This window comes from Bacillus rossius, chromosome 17, assembly GCF_032445375.1.
Source record: "Bacillus rossius redtenbacheri isolate Brsri chromosome 17, Brsri_v3, whole genome shotgun sequence".
Classification (NCBI taxonomy): Eukaryota; Metazoa; Arthropoda; class Insecta; order Phasmatodea; family Bacillidae; genus Bacillus; species Bacillus rossius.
The window spans coordinates 23,797,987-23,822,441 of NC_086344.1; the positions used below are offsets into that span (position 1 = coordinate 23,797,987).

The 24,455-nt window shown below is 34.9% G+C and overlaps 1 protein-coding gene across 2 annotated transcripts; it reads left to right on the forward strand.

The window, feature by feature from the left end:
- Positions 1-1,843: 1,843 nt before the first annotated feature.
- Positions 1,844-4,418, forward strand: LOC134540702 (5-hydroxytryptamine receptor 2A-like). 2 transcript variants are annotated; one of them, XM_063383583.1, is made up of 2 exons: positions 1,844-2,054; positions 2,284-4,418. In XM_063383583.1, the coding sequence occupies exon 2, from the start codon at positions 2,350-2,352 to the stop codon at positions 3,352-3,354; it is 1,005 nt and encodes a 334-aa protein (XP_063239653.1). In that variant the 5' UTR covers positions 1,844-2,054; positions 2,284-2,349; the 3' UTR covers positions 3,355-4,418. The 2 variants fall into 2 exon arrangements, with proteins under 2 accessions (XP_063239653.1, XP_063239652.1); XM_063383582.1 differs by having other exon boundaries at positions 1,863-2,036.
- Positions 4,419-24,455: the final 20,037 nt, after the last annotated feature.

Consider the following 24,455-nt stretch of genomic DNA (forward strand, 5'->3'; position numbering starts at 1 on the left):
GCTGACCTATGGTGCAGGGTGTGGTGTGGGTGGTATCATCCACCATCTTGGATTCTGACGTCATGTTTATCGTCTTGGATTACCTTGACCTTTGACCTTGTACTTCAAAATTGTCCAAAAATTCCCAAAAATTACTCAAAATTCCTTATTTTGTCCGAAATTCGCCCTAATCTGCCACTATTTACAGTTTTTAGGAAAACTTATTTCAACAAAAAATCAGAAAAATCAAAAAAATTAAAAGTTCCCTATATCGAGGGAAAAAAATCCCGTTTTGAAGAAACATTTTCAGTGTTTTTATTAAAATTTATGAAGTAAATTTTTCCTAATTAACTTTTACAATTTTTAATAATTTTTACCACCTTGAAAATCCTTAATTGTTCCCCCAAAAAATCGAAAAATATTTGAATAAATAAAAATTTAACTAACAAAATTTTAATTAAATGTCATTTATAAACGCACATCATGGAGCTTAGAGTCCTTGGTCTGAAACCGGTGAGAGCAAAATAAAGATGGCGACAGATCCTTCCTCCATGGAAATCACCGACAGACTCACCTCCCACTATTGACAGACTCACCTCCACTACTAATTCCAGTTATATATTACGACAGCTGATATTACGTCACGTCCGCCTACTTGTTTTCGTCTGCTGGAGACAGCTCTTTTGGGTTGTGAATTAATAGCCGCCATCTTGCTATCGTTTGCTGGAGGCCACCATCATGTTTTAATATGCTAAAGTGCGCTACAGCCATGTTAGTTAAAATTTTACCTGCAATGCTAAATGGTGCCCATAATATCCTAATTGTCAAGGTCATGACAAACGGTTTGGGGTGGCTTCCTTTAGGACTCTTAAGCCACTTTTAGGAAATTTCTAGCCACTGGCATTTTTGAGAACTCAAAAGTGAAATTTTCCCTCAAAACGGGAATTTTCCCTCGAAATTGGTAAATGTTTTTCTGATTATTTTTTTTAGATTTTCTGACGTAATATTTTTTTCCCTGCGACTGGAAATTTGGTAAATTTTGCCGCATTTTGGACGAATTTTGAATAGTTTTGAGTTAATTGGCAATATTTGGCAAATTTCAAAGGTCAAGGTCATCCAAGATGGCCGCCGTGAGGTCAGATTCAAAGATGACGGCCGACACCATACCATGAACCCTGGGCTCGGACCTACTTATATATACTACTTACATTGTATAGTATAATTGCATTAACAGTATGTATCTGTTTGAAAGTGCAAATGTTTATTGGAGTAAATTGTTCCCTATATTTCAAATGTTCTGCACACAAGCAGCTAATCGATAGAAATATTTAAATTCTTCGGTAGTATAAATATCCCTACAGATACGTTGCATGTAATAGAGCTCATAAAATCATAATACAGCACAGACTTGCTAAATTTATGAGAACCACCACATAAAAATACTTCAAACTCCAAAAAATTAATTATTAAAACAAAATTGCTTACTCTCTCAAAGTTTATAATTTTTGTTATATATTAGAGTTTATTTTCACGTAACATGATTATTTTACTGTATTTAACACAGAATATTATGTGCACGAATAGAAAAAAAAAAGATCATAAGATAAATTATACCAAGAACTCCTTTAGCATTGAAAGAAAAATCCATGGCTCATTAATTTTTTCTCGAAATATGAGTACTGTTTTTAAATTTCACATATTCATATATAACTTGCATTTGAGGCGAATCAATTAAGTATGAATATCAAGAATTTTTAAAAAATAAAGTTAGGAGGAAAAAAAAGGTTAAATGTTTCAAAATATTTGTTTCGTATTTCTCTACCTGGACTTCTTAAAAAACAAAACACTAATGGCGGTTAAACTGCTTGTCTGTGGATACATCTGCCTAGAGAAAACAACGAAAATTATAGACAAACGATTCTAGACACGTTGAAAATAATATTTGTTGAATAAAAAAAATATTAAGAGCTGTATTGTGTTAAGATTACGGAAATATCAATTATTAACTTGTCACGATGTTTATGTTGTCTGTGATGTAGGAAAAACCGGTTTGTTAGGTTTGTGAGGATTGTGAGGTTTGTTAAGTTTGTTAGGTTATGTAAGGGTTGTAAGGTTATGTAAGGTTTGTGAGGTTTGTTAGGTTATGTAAGGGTTGTTAGGTTATGTAAGGGTTGTTAGGTTATGTAAGGTTTGTTAGGTTTGTGAGGTTTGTTAGGTTAGGTTATGTAAGGTTTGTGAGGTTTGTTAGGTTTGTGAGGTTTGTGGCCGCTCGTGCTGACGTCGTGGCCCGTCGTGTGTTCGCAGCTGAGCGAGGACGTCGGCTACGTGCTCTACTCGGCGCTCGGCTCCTTCTACATCCCCAGCTGCATCATGGTGTTCGTCTACATCCGCATCTACTTCGCGGCGAAGGCGCGCGCGCGGCGGGGGATCCGCAAGCCGCAGCGGCCGCGCGCGCAGCAGGAGAAGTGCACCAGCTTCACGACGACCACGGCGGCGACGTCTTCTTCTGCGGCGGCGACGACGGCGACGGCGTCCGTCGCGACGGCCACGGAGGACGCGGTCACCTTGGAGCTACCCCCCGGGGTGGCCATATCCACCATAGCGGCGCCAAGGCCAATGGCCATCCCCATCGTCACGTGCGACTTCGCGTCCGACATCAGCACCAGCGACAACGCCGAGCCGCCCGCCGACGACGCGCCCAAAGACACGCTGAAGGTGGCTTGCGCCGCACCGGCGGCTGCGGCCCAAGGCTGCCAGCGGCTCGGCGCGAACCTGTCGGCCAACGGCGACCCTGCCGTGGTCACCCGCTGCCGGGCGCCTTCCGTCGGCATCGACGCCGACATGGTCAGCGAGTTCGACCCGTCGTCGTCGGACTCGGGCGTGGTGAGCCGGTGCGCCGTCGTCAAGCCCTTGAAGATGCGCCTGTGCCAGCCCATCTTCGGGCGGCGCGCCGCGTCCAAGTCCAAGTCCAAGTCCGACGACGGCGGCGGCGGGGCGACGCCGTCCAACGCCGGCGGCGAGGCGCAGCTGCAGCAGCAGCAGCTGCAGCAGCTGCAGCAGCAGATGCAGATGCAGCCGCCGCCCAAGATACAGAAGCCGCGCGACCCGGTGCGCGAGAAGAGGCGGCTCGCGCGCAAGAAGGAGAAGCGCGCCACGCTGATACTGGGGCTCATCATGGGCTCGTTCATCGCCTGCTGGCTGCCCTTCTTCTTCCTGTACATCCTGGTGCCGTCGTGCGCCGCCTGCTCCGTCCCGGACGTGGCCTTCGCCATCGCCTTCTGGCTGGGCTACATGAACTCGGCGCTGAACCCCGTCATCTACACCATCTTCAACAAGGACTTCAGGCGCGCCTTCCGCCGCATCCTGTTCAAGTGATGTCTGCTGCCGGCCGTGCGCTGGCTGTGCCCGGTTTGCCGCAAGGACCCGTTCAGGTGATCCTTCCCTCCTTTCCCCTCCCTCTCCCCTCTTTCTCACTTCTAAAACACCGTTCAATCATCCCTCAACTAAACACCTTTCCAACACACGACGTGCTCTCGAAATATTACCCATTTTTTCAGTTTCTCGCTCCGAATGTTTTAGGTTTCCAACCGGAAAAAAAATAACGTTTTCGCAGGATGAACTCTCTTTAAGAAGTATTAAATGAAATTCCTAAAGAGTTGTTGTTTGAATAATTATTTAATTCCCTCGGTGTGTGAGAACGCGTTTGGGAGACGTGTTTATGTGAAACTGATGTACCGAGCACACTATCGTCTCTACATATTTTATAATTAGATTTTAAAATTTGGGTGATTGCAATTTTCAGTTTCTTTTTTTTTTTTACTTTTCGTTTCATTATTTTTGCCACGAATTTTTTTTTCAGGATTCGAACTGTAAATCAACAAATTATGTAATTAGCATTTTTTTTTCTCTTAAAAAAATGATATATCTAGCTTCGATAACTATTTGGCAAGGTAAAGTTTTAAAACACCAAATTTTAATAACGTGAAAAAGTATGTTTATTTATAAACCTCTCTTTTACTACGAAAAACTTCGTTTATTTTAATAAGCAAGATATTGTTTTAGATTTAAATTTCTTAAATTAATAAAATATAACGACTCTTTACTTCGAAAACAGAGTCTAAAAATAATTAATTTAACATGTTTATTTCATTTTCTTGGTTGAAATAAAGGACTGTGATTGTTTATCCTGATACTTAAGTAATGTGTCTCTGGAACATATACCTGTCCCGTTATTTTTGTGTTGAAAAAGATGAACACCGTTTTACAGACTTTTAGTTTTGCATGATTGTGATTGTCAATAATAACGGTTACATGAGGAACAATGATTAATTCTGTGATAAAAACAACGCTTTATCCCGAACTTTTTAGGCTTGCATTATATTTGAGACTGCTGTATCTTTTCTTATTGAATGGGTGATTAAAAGTTATTTTTTAAATTTTCTCGTGTAAAGTAATGATTTTAAAACATACACGATGTACATTCTTCGTCTGTAACAAACCCCAAATGTACTGAAATACTTATGTATTTAATTATTTTTTGTAAGAGATTTTTCTGAAACTTTCTTGAAATGTTTTGCGAATAAGAATTTATATAGAAGTATTTTAAAACTTTGCAACATTTTCAACTTACCTAATATTACTTTTATGGGAAAAAATTTTCTCTATGCAATTTTTATTTTATAGTAAATAAGTGAGTATAATAAATAATGAGTTGTTTTAAAGAATATTTATTATATAATTAGTTTTGATTGAGTTTCAAATGAGGTAGAAAAGAATAATATTTTTAATTATGTGAAAATTTTTGTTAATTATTTTTTTAAATACCATTGTAATAAAGATGAGAATACTCATATACATATGTATTTTAAATCTTTGTGACCACAGTTGTAACTAACAATCTTCACCAAGGTAAAATACAAGTTTTAATGTTAGTAAATATGTTTTTCGTATATTAAATGTTATTTTTAATTAAATTCATTTCTTTATAAGAAAATTGTCAAGCAAATGTTTCAAAAATTGAAAAAAAAAATCATTTATGACATTGCTGGTACAATCATTGTGAGACATGAATTCACACGTATATGTAAATTATTATATAAATATTAATTGTACTTCATTTAAGCAAGAATAATTTACTAATTGTATTATTTTTGACTGAGTAACTGTTGTTGCCTTACTGTAAAATATCGTACATTCGATGTTATCTGAACTACATTTTATCATAGGGAAGAAAGCAAGTATCTATATGTTATGTTTGAGATAACTCTTTTATATTACTAACGCACACTTTCCCAACTATTATCCGTTTTTGAGAGCTGAAAACAGCTTCTTTTTTTTTTTTCAAAACACGTTTTAAAGTAATTTTATGGTCTTTACACCACTATTTCTTAAAGTTACATTTTAAAATTTATTTCATCTTTTTTAAGAGAAAAATTGATCAGAAAGTGTATCAAAGACAGTATAAGAACATGGTAAAAGCTTCAAAATTATATACTTTGAACACGATAGGATTTTTTTGTTAAAAAATTCTATCGCGGTATATGTCTGCCTATACTCTAAATCACACGCGTTTCTCCAAACTGAAAATAACGTAAACAAACGCGCATATCAAAATAAACCAGTGTTTATGGCCTGTTTAGCTAAGTGGTTGCCAAATAAGGTGGAAGATTCTTCGGACTTTGTCACGTCACATGCTAGTGAATAGTGAAAAACAATTTTTCTGCAAACCTGGAAACGTATTGCCCATAAATGATTCCTATTACAACCCTTAAAAGTGTCCAAACATTTAATGTCTTAAAAATCAAATATTGTCAAAAAATATATATATATTTACATTTTATTTAAAATTAGTGACTTTTTTCAATAATTTAAATCACCTTGTCAATAGAAAATTTTAAATATTTTCTACTTTGTCTGATTAGGTAGCCTGTATAGTGTAATAAACCTTAACTTTGTAAATATTTTCTACAAATACAAATATAATGAAAAAAGTTCATTTCTTGTAATTTATATTTTAAATAACATTTTTCACGTATGATTAAAACATATATTTAAAAATACCTTCATATTGGCAAACTCATATGGAAAATACAAAAAAAAAACAGTTAGAAAAAAAATTAAAAGTAATCAAAGCAATCTCAAATAAATTCTTCTAACCCAAATATCACAGAGATTCCAGTCAGTTATGTAGAAAATTATTATATAATAATTATAGTAAATGTCTACCTTTCAGCTTGCTAAACTGAAATTTATCATAACCAGACGCTCTTGAATCTTTACGCAAAGGACTGTTCATAAACCTGTAACAACTTTCAAAAGCCAACTGTTTATTTCTGGAACACGAAATGATAATTTCCCTTAGCATTATCTGTTTCACTACGAACTATGATCAAAAGTTAACTCTCAGAACTAAGATAACTTATATTGTTATCAGTTTAGGTACGGGTATCCACGAAAAACAAGTTTAAATAAAACATTTTTTAGCATTAACTTGGGTTTCCTTTTTTATGGTAAAGATTTTTCATTACTTAAACACATTTATTTTTAAAATTTTACATCTATAAGTTGTTAATGTAGTTGAATAGAAAATTATTTGCGTTTTGGTATTTAAATATGCGTGTACGACGTTTTTTTATCTAATCTTTTTTTTGTTTTGGAAATTTTACGTTACTCTGTAGTTCAGAAAACATGACTTATTAGTTCTTGTACAGAATAAATTTTCTCCTGTGAATTGTGCACACTTGTAGTGGGAGTGTATTGGAGAGAGGAAAACTATTTCACATAACAAGTTCAAACTACATCTACGATGAGGCAAAGCCACCTTGCAACTACAAACATGAGTTGGAGAAAACTAGAAAATGTGTATCACATATTTTAATTTTTGTTTGTTTTTTGTATCCCTATATCCTGTAAGTAACTTTATACTTTATTTTTCCTTATCTTACTTTATTAACTTATTGGCTTTAAGATGGTAAGAAAATACAAAAACCTGTTCAGAAAAATATTTGAAAATTTTTTGGAAAATGTACAGTATTTTATTATTATCAAGCTTTTTAGTTTTACAGTTAAAATTATAAAGTCAGGAATATATTTTGAACGTATTGTTTTGAAATTCTTTGTCATTAATAAAAGTATAATGTATTTTAATCAGTATGGCTTACCATATATTTCACATATCACTACTTAAATTCAGCCAGTTGTTTTATTTCATTAATCGTATAAACGTCATGTTAACTGATTTAACATTAAACCTTTAACACAAGGCATTGTTGATTTTCGATAGTTGTGATAGAAAAAAAACAGGTAAACAGCTTAACCATCCAATATAAATTGTATCCACGATATAAAACTTATCCATTGCAAGAATAATTAAGGAAACGTATATGACTATTGTTACCCTTTAATTACAAATAAATGAGAATAATAACTTTTATTTAATATTTTGGAAACCAAATTTCGTCGGTTAACATGGTCATATGCTTAGTAACAGCCTTTTTAGGGGGAAAAAAACTCGAACCTTATAATGGATTTGAGCATTGTATTCTTTATTTTGCTATGCAAATTCTTGAAGGTAAAACTATTTGCCAAAGGCACCCTCGCAGTGAATATCTTGAAAATAGCAAAGTGGAAAAAACGTGCATGCTACGAAAAACGAATGCGATATACAAAATGCAGTGGTTTTTCCCTTGCTTGTCCGAAAACCAATTTTGGTGTAAACATTTAACGTAAATATTTAGAATGAATTATTTTAAGTGTTTTGACGATGGAAATGAATCATGAGAAGAAACGTGTTATTTACACTTTGTGTATTCATATTGTAGCTCACATTAACTATTTCATAAACGTTATTTCGTACGGGACTGTAATCACTGAGTAGTAGAAACAAATCCTCTTTTAGCTTCGGACAGCTTTACCTCAACCATTCCACATTGTCTTTAATCCTGCTAGGCAATTCAACTTTATTTTTATAGTGCCTATTCATACAGCAATTTGTTATTATCACGTAATTGACAAGGCTTTATCGATTCTTGACGCCTCATAACACTTGCAAGACGTATGCAATATGTAGGTCAATCTGTCCTCAAAACCTTTTATTTTTTTTGCATTTATATATACAGGATAAAATACTGCATTTACAAAATCTGTACTGTATATTGGTTATAATGAAACTAAAAATAAATACCATAAATTTATAATCATGATTTCTCAGAATATCTTGAGTACAACCAATTGGTATGGAGCCACTTTTAAGCCTGGAAATCCCATCCGACTATAAGCTCTTTCTGCACATAGCTGTGATGTGTTTTTTTTTAAAAACCTTGGTTTCTTTAATTTTCTTTAACTTGAACGTTACGTTACGTTTGGAGATTGATTTATGTTAACAGGTACACAAAAAAAGAAAATCAGCTCTAGTCCATCTCCAGGTATTTCGTAAGGTGGAGGTTTAGTGTAACGTGTCTAAGCTGGGCGCAGGGATAAATCGTGAGCCCCATTTTTCCCTGCGGGTGGAGAAAGTGTGTTGCTATCTTCCCGCTTGTTCAGTCTTCCTCCCTCCAATCACAAAAGCCAACGTTCCCACGAAGCTAAAAAATTAAAAAAATTAAAAATTAAAAAATCTCACGCACGTACGTATCGGTGAACACTTTTACCCAAAAAAAAAAAACACAGTATTCCATTTGTAAATAATAAATCTTTCGCGGACTGCGTTGTTTCTTTTGCATTAAAGCGTGCTTGGTCGTGTGTGTGTGTGTGTGTAAAAAATTAATCGATCTTGTTGAGTATCGACTAAGTCTCTGTGCATGTTACTTGAATCATTTGCCTGATCGATTCGAAACTTGGCGGGATAAAATTCCGTTTTTTTTTTCACAAGCTGCAAGCGACTCTCTTGACGTTTGAGTAGCCACAAGGGAAAAAAAAATTCCTCACGTAAGAAAAAAAATGTTATTCCGAACATATGTCGATAAAGAAAGAAAATTTATAATAAACAATTATTATTCGTGTATACAGAATACATATTCGTGCGTATTTCACTATTAAAAAAAAGTATTAGAAATGTTTAACTAACAGTCTCGTTTTATATAGAATAACAGTTATTTATTACATAGACTAATAATGACACCCACGTGTTTTTGTCTCTGAATACTTATGTATGTGTTTGTGTCTGTATATATTCTATAAATCGTTGTATATTTACGTGTATGTCAAATCTATGTGAATATTTCGAATGTACAGTGACTTGACAAGAATTAATTGTGTGTTAAACTCTGCGTTCAAGTATTGTTCTCTAAGAAAACACCTGTCTTGTATCATATGAAACTATACGGGATACAACAATAAATTTTACTTTTTTTGATATCCTTGGATGTTTCGTTTTCCCAGCACAAGTTGTTAATAATACGAAATATTAGGCAAACGAATTTTATAAAAATATGGTGGCTTTAAGTTACTGTTATACAAAAACTAAAAATTCTCTCTCTGTTGATGCATTCCTTTTTGTATGCTGTAAAAAAGAACTGAAGATGAAATGGGTCCGTAGTTCCAAATTGTACAAATTAAGAATAAATACATTAAAGTTGCCGGGAACACAACAAGTTCTGTTTGATGAATATGATCCTAATTATCATGACCCTGAATATACAAGTAAACGGTAGGTAGTATGGTTTTAGTTGCAATGATACACACGCAAGCGGTTTACAAATACCTCCTTCAAGAAAAATTACCCTAATTTATCATTTAAAAGTACATCTTAAAGGATGTAGCCACCTTTATAGACTTAACAAGAATTTATATATTTTATTATAATTTTTTAATAATATTAAATTACCGCAGGTGGCATTCATAACTGACATACTAGCTTGATTTTGTGTTAAACTTCCTGAAAAACTTTAAATCATTTTGAAAATTATGTAAGAAAAAGTCATTTCAGCTAGTCTTTCAGCACTCGCAAGATATGGGTACGTAAAATCTAACCTCGGTACGAGCAAAGTCTTGTGTTCTCATGTTGCAAATATATTTAAAATGCGAACCTCGGGACACAAAAACTAACGAAGAATTCTTTAAAAAATTGGTTGTCTGTAAAGTCGGTTTACGGACGATAGTTTAACGTGACAACGTCATAACAAAATATTGATGAAATGATTGCATACTTTTATGAATAAAATTGAATCATTTTTATTGTATTATCACTATTTTGTATGGATACAAAGAAGGAGTGAAATGAAATCTACAATTTAATTGATAAATTTAATTTTATTTGCACTCATTAATTCAAATTTGTTTATCACTTTAACGAAGTGATTATTTTAACTATAACTTTTATACATGTTTGCTATTTAACCTCTTCCAATCTGTGTTATTCTGTTAAGGATAGGAAGATGATAGCAAAAGTAGGAAACGAATGGGAGTGTTTCAAGTTTAATGTGCCTCGAAAAAGTCAAATCAATGGTTATACCAATCGAGTGGAATAGAGATAGATACGGCGCAAGCGTACAATGAGCGTAACTGGACACAGCGTAACTGGACAATGTTTTTTCAGACGGCGTTCATCGATTTATTAGACGTTCTCACGTCAAAAAGTGCTAATCATGATAAATATGTACGCAAATGGTGTTTTCTGCTACATTTATTGACGTGAATCACGCGTAGTTTTCGCACCGGCCGCTAGAATTCGTAGCCAGAGTAGCTACGTCAACTATCGAATCATTCGATTTGCAGAGCACAAAGGTTAATTTGTATGATGAAACGGATACGATAAAATCGAAAAAATAAAGACTTTCAATATTACTGAAACCGGCATTTGACCTGATTTTTTGACAAGGAATTTATCAAAATACTGCATATCTTGTTAAAACTTACTAAACCGTTAAAACTTTAAAATGTTTTCTATGTATTTGTGAACGTTGGTTCGCACCATCCTCTGCAGGTGGCTGCGCCGTGGTTGTTACATATTTCCGTTTCATGACTTCCGTCGCATTCATGAAATTACTCCTACCAAACGCCGTGTAGCGAGAGCTTAGTTGTTACACATCAAAAACCGAATGAAATAACAGAGAACAAAGCAACAAGGATCCTTACTATTATCTTTGAAAGATTTGTGCAATGGGAGTGCATGACTTTATGTAAGCTTTTGAACATACGCCATTGCTAAGCACATGTATGTCTGTAGAAGAAAACTACAAAAAACACAAATGACAAAAACACAAATTAAGCAAAAAATTGCTGTTGTCAGGATATAAACACCACACAATACTCCACAACAGGAATATGGCCAAAAAACAAAGAAAAAACAAAGAAAAATGGACTAATAGAACGAAAAAAAAACACAAATGATGACAGCACAAAAATACCGAACCCAAAAAATTCAGCACAACAGTTTAAACGAGACAAAAACGCAGCAAAACGAAAAGACGAAACAAACACAATAGTTTTTCAAAAACAGAAGAGAACGAAAAAAAAAAACCACAAATGATGACAGCACAAAAATATTGAACCCAAAAAAATTCAGCACAACAGTCAAAAAGAGACCAAAACACGACAAAAGGAAAAGACGAATCAAACACAACAGTTCAGACAACAGCAATTGTTTTGCTTAATTTGTGTTTTTTTGTAGTTTTCTTCTACAGACATAGATGTGCTTAGCAATGGCGTTTGTCCAAAAGCTTACATCGAGTCAAGGATCCTTACATATTCGCCGATGTGTCCTTTCAGGTACACGTGGTGCGATCATTTAGCAACAAAAACATTCGTATAGATAGTCTTTCACTTATCCAATCGACGTGAGTCCACACAACTTCAATGTTTATACATTACAGTCAAGTGAACACAGAAAAGCATTTTCTGGTTTCCTTTGGAAACCAGTTGTCAAGAAAATATATACTACAAGAAAGACATTGTAAATTTGTAGAACACATTCCTATGGTTATTTTTGCATAAATGAAATATTTTATTCGAAATAAATATTTCTTTCTAATTGGTGCATAATTTTATATTTTAATTGATATCTTATTCAAACATAATTTTTAAAATTGAATAAATTTTCCTTGTGTGAAACTTGGCAGTAAGTTGGAACAATATATTTATATTCCAGAAAATATTTTGGACTGAAATAAAATACAAAAATAAATAAATATCGTTACATTACCTGGAATGAACCAAACATATGTATACAAATAATACAAACTGCATTTAAGAGGGTGGGAAATTATTTAAATCTGTTAATGTTAAAACAAAATGTTCCAAAACAGAGCTATAAAAAACAGTTGACAGGATTTTAAACTGTTACCAATACTAGGTACGTAACTCAATGCGTCACATTCACTCGAAATCACACTTTCGCATCCCATCGGTCAAAGTATAAAATTGAAACACAGCTAGGATTTTTTTTTCACAACTGCAAAATCTTTTCGCAGCTCAGGGGAGTTAAATTACCTCATGCGAGATAAACAGTAAGGAAACGAGAACTAATATGAGCATCTTTCTTGGTGTGTCCAGCATATTTTTTTTTCACCGAGTTGTTGTAGCAGCAGAAAAATTTGCATAACACGCGCTATAAAAGATAAATAAAAGCAAGCGCGATAGCAGCAGTAAAGGCGAGATAGTACCTTAAATATTTTGTTCGTAGATCTCCATTAGCATAACAAAATCCCATACAAAAATTCCACAAACCAAGATGAAACAAGCAAAATATTATGCACTGAAACCAGTGTTTACTGTTGTCACGATTCATCTCTTTTACCACGCATTTATTAGCTAGACATGTAAGTATGATTGAATGGACGATGTAATAAAATATTTCCATAAAATCTTTACCCACTTTTCGACGTCAGAATGAGTTTAAATTTTGCATACATATAATGAACCTCTTACAATACAATATATTGATAACTTAAGATCTTAACTAGGGGAAATAAGGAGGGGTGGTCAGAGGGTAAAAAAAAAACATTTCGAGCTATATGCAATAACGATGCTTTTTTGTATCCATGAGGTCGGGGCATTGTAGGTATTTGCCATGGCGTCGACTGTGCCCCTAGGGGTAAAGGGTTAAAGACCCGAAATTTTTAAAATTTTAAATTCAATGCTTTTTAAATCTGGAGTGTTTCCGATACGAAATATCAGGTCATGGTGGAAAATATTTCCGTTGATAGATGGGGAGGGGCGGGGATAAACCCTTTAAAAGAATCAAATTTTAAATAAAAATATATTCTTTACGATTTAGTGTGTTTCCGTGGTCGTGTTATGGTGAAAAATATGCCTGTGTTTTGTTAGTAGCAATATGGGTACTATATCTGAAATTATCTAGTCAATCATCTGGAGTGATCAGGCGTATGATACGGACATTCCATCAGTCCGTGTTGATTTCGACGCATATGGTGTATATAATTAAGCCAATAGCCATTCAGTTTCCAGCAAAATGCAGCTATGGTACTTCTGAAAGGCGAATGCTGACATTAATACTGAGTTGGGCATTTACCGTCCATAAAATGCCAGCCTTCAATCCAGATTATGCTGTTGCTGGTATGGCGTCTGTTGCTGCCGAACAGGCTTATGTAGCTCTTATTCGCGTAAAGTAACTGGTATCCAAGTAGAAGAACTTGGTTGCTCTAATATAACAACAAAATTTCAATGTAATGTTGACGCATTTGCTGAAATGACTTGATTACGTGAACATTACTGACTAATTTAAGTTAATTGTAACAAATAAATATTTAATCACTCATATTTAATATTTTTAATTTGTTTCAATTACTCATTATCAATATTTTTATTCTATTTTTACTTAAGATATTAAAAAAAACTTATAGTTAAAAATCAAAAACTTGCTCTTATCTTTCAATAAACTAAAAATAAAAATTAATAAAATTTAAAATTAAGTTTTTTGTCCCAAGAGCCAAATAATGAACCATAACTTTATAACTATAAGCGTGATGTGCTCTCTACTTTCATTTTCGTAATGACTATATCCTAAAATAAGTGATAGAAATTTTAAGACAAATGATATCAAGCATCGATGTTTTTTAGTGATACAGAGTTGTGTTGTATTATTTGGCTGTTGGACAAAAATCTGAAATTTTAATTTTTTTTTTAGTTTTTAGTTTATTAATTTTTTTACAATAAAAGAGGAGTTTTTAGTTTCTTTAAACTATAAATTTATTTTAATGTTTTGTTTTGAGCCATTTTATTAAAGCTAAAGACAACTTAAAAAAAAACAGTATAAATATTTATTCACATACTAGCTCTATAGGAACTTGTAGTCAGCTTTACACAGACAGGTAACATTTTTATAATAGCATTTTTTTTTGTGTAAACATCTTAGCTGTCGGTATACGGCATTCGGTAGGAGTGATTTTGTGAACGGATATGTGTCCCAAAATACGGTGCTGCCATCTTTGGAAATCTCAGAAATCTCGAAAAGATGGAGGACCACCTTAATTCATCCGTATAAAATAAACTTTCCCAAACATCGGGGGAAGTACTAAGCGTGTTGGTTCTGCCAAACTAAACTTCATTTTGGCATTACTATCCTTTAGTAATAATGTAATAATTTCCCCTGTTGCCACACGTGAGTTCACCATCTTGAACTCTTCAGCTCGTGGCTGTATTAGTTTCTGCATGAATGCGCTGTGAAATTTCAAACCTGTTAAATTTACGTTGTGTAATGCGCTCTTATTTCATTGTATTTCTGGTGCATACTAAAATGTCGTTCTCAAAGCGATTAAAAAGAAGTATAACCTCAAAAACGTAGGCAGCGATCATTCTGGTGTAGGAGGAAATGTCTTATGTTCAACTTTGAGGCATTAACATGTGACTTGTTTGGTACTCCTGTTGTTCGGCTAGACTTCAGAAACCAATAATACCATCTTGTCAAAATAAATGTTAGATATAAATAAATGTATAGATTAAAACACTAAAAAAACGTTTTTATAGTTGAATGAACTAAAAATTAAAAAAAAATAATATTTTTTTTTGTCCAACAGCCAAATAATTTTACCACAACACTGTATAACTTAAAAGGTGTGGTGCGTGATATCATGTGTCTTAAATTTATATCAGTTATAACAATATGATTTGTAATAGATTTTCTATCACTAATTTAAGGATAAAGTCAGTACAAATATGTTCAGATATAGTCATTTTGAAAATTTTCGAATGTAATCATTATTAAAATGGATATATTAACTTAAAATTAGTAACGGGGTGCTTCAGAGGCACAAAAATGTACGATTCGCAAAAGGGGCTCGCAGAAATTTACAGGTGGGTTTTTATGGGGGGGGGGGGGTGAGAATTTTGCACGTGGGGCTAACCGACACGTCATAACTGGATGCGGTGCCCGTATGCCGTACACAGCCCATATTTTGGCCTACATGCGTGCAATAAGAAGAAAACTGAAATATACAGAAGTTTTCCATAAAACAGTTTAGACATCAAACACGTTTCACACTACTCACGCTTTTGCAAGTGCAGGCAGGCGCTTCCCCCCCCCCTTAAGTGAGGGGCTTCTTAATTCCTGGGGGGGGGCGGTACCCCTTGCCTCACCCCCCAGGATCTACGCCCAGGGGGTGCTTGATATCATTTTCCTTAAATTTTCAATCACTAATTTTAGGATGTATTCATAACGAAAATGAATGAAGAGAGCACCCCGCGCTTTTAGTTATACAGAATAAGGGTGAATTATTTGGCTCTGAGACAAAAATCTTAAAAATTAAAATTTTATTTTAATTTTTAGTTTATTCAAAGGTAAAGGCAGGGTTAAGTTTTTTTTAGCTAAGAGTTTAATTCATTGCCTTTAGTGTCACATTAAAATAAAGATATTGAAAATAAGTAATTGAATCAAATTAAAAATACTAAATATTAGTAATTAAGTATTTATTTGTTACAAGGAACTTAAAATTAGTCATTAATATTCACATGATCTAGTCATTTCAGCTAATGCGTCAACATTACATGGAACTTTTCTTGTTATATTAGAGTGATCAAGTTCTTCTACTTGGAGACCATCCAGTGATTTTACGCGACTAAGAGCTACATTAGCCTGTCAGGCAGCAAAGAGACGCGATCCCAAATAAACAACTGCATAGTCTACATTGCAACCTTGCATTTTATTATCGGTAGACGTCCAACTCAATATTAATGGCAACATTCGCCTTTCAGCAGTACCATAGCTGTGTTTCACTGCAAACTGAATGGTTATTGTTTTTATTATGTTTAACCCTATTGCCCATTTCGTGTACAAAACAGTATATTATATAAGGTTTTTTTTTTAAGTTTATTTAGTCCATTACGACAACTTCGTAAAACTTTGCTCCTATATACTCCACAAAATAAATTTTTTTCCACGTTAGTTAAAAAAAACACCTAATTCAAGATAACGCTATCTAAAAACACACATATGCTAACATAAATACTTATAACAAATATTGAAGACACGATTTTTTTTATATTTGTAAGCCAATCTAAGCACTTATGTGATATTATTTTGTCATTTATAAAGTAACATTCGTAAAACATCAGTAAAAATAGTAGTTATGTTAGTAGAAGAACTACGTAAAGAAAGCAAATTATTACGACCACTAGAAGTGAAAAGAAGCTTTAAAATATTTGATAGATTTTTACATAAGTAATATTTTTAGAACAAACTTAATTCATTCACGTAATTAAATAACAAATCTTTTAACGGTATAACCAATACTCATACGTATTGTCTGCAAAGCTGACCGGTGATGCGTTATGGTCCTTCACGACTTGAAGACTGTACTAATTAGATCGTCATGCTTAGCATTTGAAGTACATTAGAACATTATAAAACCTCCAGCTTTAGCCCAAATTTTCATCTGCATTACATTGCAAAAATGGTAATTTTAATTAAATTTTGACCATTTTAATGAGTTAAAAGATTTAACCGAGTCTTAACCTACTACAGTGCACTGTCGAATAGCCAACCCATTTAATTATTCCTTAATCCTTTTCGTTCATGAAGATACACTCTTGGTTGTTACTTATTGGATATGTATAAGCAAATAGCTGGTATTCGTGGTAGTGCTAAACCATACTTCATTCTTAAGTTCTCAGTGCATTTATAAAGTGTACAGTATGAGGTATATTAATAATACGGAAATACATTTTCTCAGGAAAGTCGGTAGCAATGTATAGGCTATATAAATGTGTAGCCTACAGAGGAAAATCATAAAGAATTTATAGTAAGTATTGTTTTGCAAACATTTAAAATACCAATAATTTTTATTGTACTTTTATGCATCTAGGATTATTAAACTTATAAAAGAAGGGGAAATGTAAAATAATGAATAATTTAATTACACACAAGTTACCAAACTATCGTGAAAATGAAATTTATATGAGCACAATATGGAAAAGTATTTAGATTGCAATCGATAGCTTTGGATACAGAATTTATTAAAAACAACAAAAAAATATTAAGTAACTTAGTTCATTTATTTTATACAAAATTTTTTTATGAAGAATGCAAGAGATTCCCGTCAGTCAAAAATACATTTTATAACAGCTTTAGCACTTTAAAATTTTTGGGTTTTCTTTACCACTGCACAAGGTAACATTTTACCTACGTGAAAATGCCGTTATGCGTTATTGGACGTGATAACGTCTTATAAATCGATGAACGCCGGCTGCACGCACGAAAAATGCATGACTCATTGTCACGTTCCACCCACCGTGCGAGAAAATCTTCTATAATATCAAACAGGTTAAGGCGGGCTTTTTAAAAGGAGCAATTTACATTTTTTGATTTATTTGTCCAATTTCGTCATTTTAAATTAACAGTTTACTGTCATTGATTTGATTTCAGTTTATTTCTACAACTAATTGTTCGTGATTATATTTAAACAAACTATTTAAACTAAATTTGCAAAAACTGTTAATAATATTTGATAATTAAAAAGTATGCAATTTTTCATCAATGTTTTCTTATGACGTTATCACGTAAAATTATCGTCCGTAAACTGACTTTACAGATAACCCCCTTTTTATTTATATAGACCAGTATTTTTAACCGAGTCCCGATGCGGTGGAGTTGTAATGCTCAGAGGATTACACTGAAATAACGGATAGCAAGAGGTTCTGTTTCACATGTTAATTGAGGTCCAGATGAGTTCTGCTAGCACTCCCGTGTTTCGGCTTTCCAAACTGTAGCGTTATTAGCACGTTTCGTTCTGGGACAGAAGTTGTGGTTCGCCGAACGCTTACCCACATTTAATGAATCCTTGTTAATAATGTAAATATTTGTTTGAGGCCATTCTGTTTGGAGTCTCACAGTTAATTTTGGCTGCGTAATAAATCCACGTTGACCCCCCCCCCCCTTCATTTCATAAACATTATTAGAATTCTGGCTTTAAAAAAAAAGAAAATTGATTATAAAATAAATTGAAATTATGCCATGAAGTGTTTTATTTGCCAATAACTTTGAAACAGTGAATAATTAATTTACGTCATGTATGTACTGCACCTCGTTAATTCTTGATTGAAGTTTGTAAAGTTATGTCACAACTAATATTAAAATATTTAAAAAGTTTCTGTGTCTGCTTCGTTGATGTGCCAAACATTAAGTAAAAATACTCTTTGTGCAATTTATCGTGTACAGGTTCCACCGAAATATTTAAGACCATTAGATAATTTAACATTTAGGCATTTTGTTTTTTACGTTCTTGTGGGAAATGGCTTCTTTACGATAGTTTTATTACAACTTTTTTAATGGCTTTTTTAAGGCTCTTTATCAATTTTTTTAAAACATTCTCTGAATAGCTATTCCCTTACGTAACTTTCTTTACTATTTACTTACGATTATACAAAACAAAACAAAAACACGTTGCCAGAGATTTGTTCTACAAGATACAGTTTTCTTGAAATATGAAGAAAAAAAGTATACAAAATTCATTGTTTCAAAAACATTACAAAAAATTATCTTCCAAAAATGAACATATTTTCTGCAATTTTAAATTTGGTTTACTTTTCAAAAATTACTACTATTAGCAATAAATGATAAATTATTTATTTAATTAAGTGTTAAGTGAATATTTTATTAGTTATTTAAATAAAGGATTTATTTTTATGGGACGTGTATAACTAAAATTTTTATCAGTAGTATGTAAATGTAGATCCGGGCACAGGCTTCTAGGCTGTGAAGCCCATAGAGCCGGTGGAGCCGTTCCACCATCTTGAATTCTAATGTCATGGCGGCCATCTTGAATGAAGTAGACATTAACATTTGAACTTGTCCTTAACCCCGATGGCTATATTGAATCTACCATTTCGTTTTACAACAATCTTTGATTCTAGAACGTTGAGCTTTTCGTTACGGGCGTCATCTTGAACAGGTATTACGTCATCGCTGCACTTTTAGTTATGGTTGCCAGCTTGGTTTCTAGAACATTGCAATTTTCGTTACGACTGCCATCTTGAAATCTAATAACATGTCCTCCATCTTGGATCTGATGCCACAGCTACTTTTTCCGATGCTTACATCAACTCCATCTTGTTTAAGTCTTCGGGAGGCCACCATCTTGAATGATGTCACAGCCGCCATTTTGTTTTCTTTTCTGGTGAAGGCCACCATCTTGAATTCCTTCATTTTGGTTTCTGCTGTTTCCACCTAAAGAGCACTAGTATCGTTCTGTATCATCACATAAAGTCGATGTTCTATTACTTACCAGTGCTGTTATAGTCGTTATTGACATTTGAAATTTAATTTTTTATGCAAAAATACATTTACAAAACTGAGATTTAATTTATTTATATAAAAATGACACATGCATTCGGACTTGTAATATATATATATATATATATATATATATTTTATTTAAGGAATGAGGAACGCCTGTTCGAGAAAGAACCACCATCTTTTATTTTTCAGCACTTGCTACCAGGAGCGTTAGTATTATGTAGTACAAACGGTGTTTGCTAGAGAGTGCTGCCACCATCTTCTTTTCAATAATTGTTACTGGGAGCACTAGTGTTACATAGTACACACGTCGTCTGCCTGAGTGGGTTGTCACCATATTAGTTTAATTTTTACCCGCTAGTGTGTAGGAATAATTTATTTCCAGGTCCGCTATCTTGGCATTAATTACCATTTAGAAATTCTGTAAATGTAAGACTATAAATTCGGAAAAAAAATTCAAAATTCATCAAAAAAATTATTAAAAATTTACTGATCGATTCGATCGAGTACAGTGCTTGCTTCAACCGAAAAAATTAAAAAATTAAGGAGATAAGTATTTCCAGGAAAGGCAAAAGACTATTTTGTGTCTTATCAGAGAAAACATTTTGCATAAAACAGCCAGCGCTCTTTAATCCGGCATCCATCGTTTCTGGACATTCTGTAATCTGGCTGCGATCGAGCCGCTTGTGTTTAGAATTTTTCGGGTTGATTTTTGTTGGTTTTGACCGTGGAAGACACTCGATTATATAAACTTTATTTATTCGACAGTAACATTAATTTAATAAAAAAAAATTGGTTGTCTGTAAAGTCTGTTTACGGACAATAGTTTTAACGTTACAACGTCATAACAAAATATTGATGAAATGATTGCATACTTTTATGAATAGAATTTAATCATTTTTATTGAATTATCACTATTTTTTATGGATACAAAGAAGGAATGAAATGAAAACTACAATTTAATTGATAAATTTACTTTTAGTTGCACTCATTAATTCAAATTTGTTTATTAATTTAACGAAGAGATTATTTTAACTATAACTTTTATACATGTTTGCTATTTAACTTCTTCCAAACTGTGTTATTCTGTTAAGGATAGAACGATGATAGGAAAAGTAGGAAACGAATGGGAGTGTTTCAAGTTTAATGTGCCTCGAAAATATCAAATCGATGGTGGTTTTAATCGAGTGGAAGAGAGATAGATGCGGCGCAAGCGTACAATGAGCGCAACGGACAAAACGCAACGGGACAATGTGCGTAACGGGACAATGAGTCATCCTTTTTCGTGCGTGCAGCCGGCGTTCATCGATTTATTAGACGTTGTCACGTCAAAAATAAAATTGAGAACTTTAACCCACAGAATCTAGCCCATATCAGCTAATGTCAAACGGATAAAACCAACGATGAACCTACACAGGTATTATGGACAACACAATGACGACAGAACAGATGAACACAGTAGATTTTCTATGACAAAACAGTTGCGACATTTCGGGAACTTGCATTGGTTCCCGTCGTCATATACAGATATTAGAACAAAATTTCCCATGGCATGAATCAATTAAAGAACGTAGTAACGCAAATGAGTATTTTTATTTATATAGTGTCTTATTACAACTTATTTTCAAGTGTCGTTGTAATGTGTTAATTTTCTGGGGAGGAGGGGATATCCCCATTTAAACTATATAAATTTCTGTCATACAACTTAATTGCTAAAACGCGGCACAACCGAGGTCCAGAAAGTACCAGCAAACGAGCCTTTACTGTATAATTTCCACGACTTTCAAGCAATAACGATGTTTCATGTATTGCGAAATGGACTACGACCACTTGTAAAGCAGTATTTTTGGTTTATCTTTGCCTGCGTCGAAGCATTTTCCTTCCTTCCCCGGTTAGTCCTGAACCAATACTGTTTTGTTTAGAAATTCTCTCTAAAAAAAATGACAATTGTTATTTAATGCGTATCCAGTTGTATTTTAAAACTAAGCATTAAACATAAGAAAGGAACGGTTTATGTTTGTGTTGCAAAGCTGCGGAATTACTAAAATGAATTTGATTTCGAAAATAATGATCCTAACACTTAACTCGATAAGCAATAAATCATTATTATTTTAAAAAAAAAGTATTCCGAACGTTCTACAGCACAATTTCGCGTCAGGCAGAAAATTTCAAGTGTGGGTTTACTCTTCAGGGCGATATTCCAAGACGTTCGGGTAAGGTAGCGAAAGAGCCACTGTCTTACGGGACAACAATAATTAATTCGTGGGCCGTAATGTTGCGTGGTGTACGACCGGGACGTACGAGCCTCGCGCGGCCTCGCCTAGTGTAAGTGGTACCGCAGTACGTCAGTCGACTGCCGCGGTTACAACATGTGACGTCACTCGGCTGCCGGGCATATCAGCCCGCGCGCGCGCCGCCTCGGACTGCGCACCCGAGTCTTCTTCCACGTCGAGCGGCCCAGCGGTCGCTACAGGACTTCGTCGCCGTTGGTGGCAGAGCCCATTTTCGGTCTCTGCATCAGCCAGCACACGAGTGATATCCTGTTTGCCACGGACTCCGACTGATGCGACTATAAAGGCAAGTACTGGAAAGTCTTGAGGGGCAGAATAGGCCACGAGTCCACCGTTGTGTTTGGACGTCTGAAACTATACGCGCGCTTAATGAACTGTGACGGTGTTCGCTTGTCTTCCCCCCCCCCCCCTGGTTCATTGGAAACAGTGACATTAATGAATCGTATACAGTGATGTATTAGGTTAAGTAATAGAGACTCGATAGTATCTTGTAGCAGACAGTAATTACTATGTTAAGTGTTTGTGCCTGCTCCCGTTTCCATAATAAATGTAGCGTTGTGGAAAGTGACTTTAGTATCGCCTGCCTCTCTTGTCACCTCCTTTTTCCTTAATTCAATGTTGCCGGTTAGCTCAGGCTAACCCCCCACAACACCAGAACGTGTTCAAACCTAATACCAATAAGGGAAAATATAGGCCACCGTTTCAATAAACGGTACCCTGCGCGAGGCTAGTAGTTTCAACGCATTCTAGCGGACGTTTCGCAACCATCGATACATTTGTCACGGTGAAAATACTAGATAGAGCAGCACCATAGGACCGCCTTTTTAATTCTATAAAGTAGGCCCCTATTGTTTTTAAGTTTAAATTGTTTCTTGTTATGACCCTTAAAGTGTACAGAATGTATTACAGGCTAGTTTCGCTTTCATGAAGTTTCATTTGGCACACCAACACGTACGTCCCGCGATGATCACAAAAAATGACTACACATGAGTTAATGGCGCCAGACGCGGGTCCGCTATCTGTACGTTATATCTGCGCATACGCGGAATTTGGGCAACAAATCGGCAACGCATAGAACCCCAGAATCTGTTCACTAAAAAATGTAAGGGACTAGCCGTGCCCTATCGTGCACTAGGAATACGTTAGGGAACACGTGTAACATATTTAACACCTAAACACTTGCTATTGTCTCTTGGAATACCGGTCCAAGTGTCTTGTAATGGAACATATTTTCGACGGGGCAACTGAAATGCTGCCCCTTGGAAGGGCAGCCCTTCGGCCTTTTTTTTCTGGCAATGTTTTGTTTGTACAGCGACTGGAAGGGCAGCCCATCCAATTTTTGAAAACCTGTTTCTTTAAGTGTTCAAATAATCCTGAAAACTTGCCCCTGGGAAGGGCAGCCCATCAGGATTTTCTGACAGTAGTGTTTTTGAATGACAGCTGAAGAACTTCTTGCACTACTAACTCTCATACTCCTCTCAACCCCCCCCCCCCCCCCACACACACACCTTAGTACACATTCTGACCCTTTCAACCCCTTACCCCTCATCCACTACATGGACAGCGCGGCCGGCACCGAATATCGATATTCCAATAACTCGATATCTGCCACCCGATCCCATCGCGATTCAGTTTCCGAGTGCCAAATAAAGTGAATGTCTCGAGAGAAAAAAAAAGTGCCTGTGGACGAGAGATCGAATCGCAGGAAAAAAAAAATTACGTGTAGTTGGGCAATAAAAAATATACTACTCTTTTCAAGACTTGCCAGTTTAAGTGATTCTCAAAATTTAAAGTAGTGAATTTAAGGGCCCGTCTGGTCGGGGTGTATGTATGTTGGTGAGGCGGGATGATAAGTGCAACGCTCGCTCGTATTTCTAGCGCGGTATCGCCTCTAAGCGCAAGGCTGTGAACTGGCGCGCAATCTTCAAGTCGTCACAGGAAAACTGTGAAATCTGAGCGATGACTGTAAATTTATATGGCAGAGAAATGATGATAAATATTAAATGAAAATCCCGCGAGTACTTTCAAGAATCTGTACTGGTTGTTTTCGCCTGAAAATTACTCCAATAACAAGCCTTTCAGCCATTTCAAATCTTCTAAAAGTACAGTTTAAAAACTCAATCCGAAATAAAAATTACTTTTCGGCCCTCAGAAAATTCTTAAATGCCTTTCGTAAGCAGACCCCACTGGGATATCTTGAGTAGTTTTGAAATCGCGTTGTTTTTCCTGAAGCTCTGCACACCGTGTGTGTGCCCGGGTAGGCGGAGCCCTTAAATCATGATTCTTACTAACGCAGTTTTGCAAGGCTCCCTGGGAAATAACTTACGATTTGGATTATAATGTTCTCATGTTTCCATGTACATTCGTGAGTGCTTTGCTCGAGATGAACTTATTATGATATAAGTTAACCTAGTAGTAGCTATATTTCTTTACGTGGGTATATCCTGGGAGAGTTCAGAGTGGAATCTGCCTCCTTGAGATAGCCTATGAAGGGAAAAAAA

Excerpts from the sequence above, each read along its gene's own strand:
- LOC134540702 (XM_063383583.1), top strand. The coding sequence starts at position 2,350 with ATGGTGTTCGTCTACATCCGCATCTACTTCGCGGCGAAGGCGCGCGCG.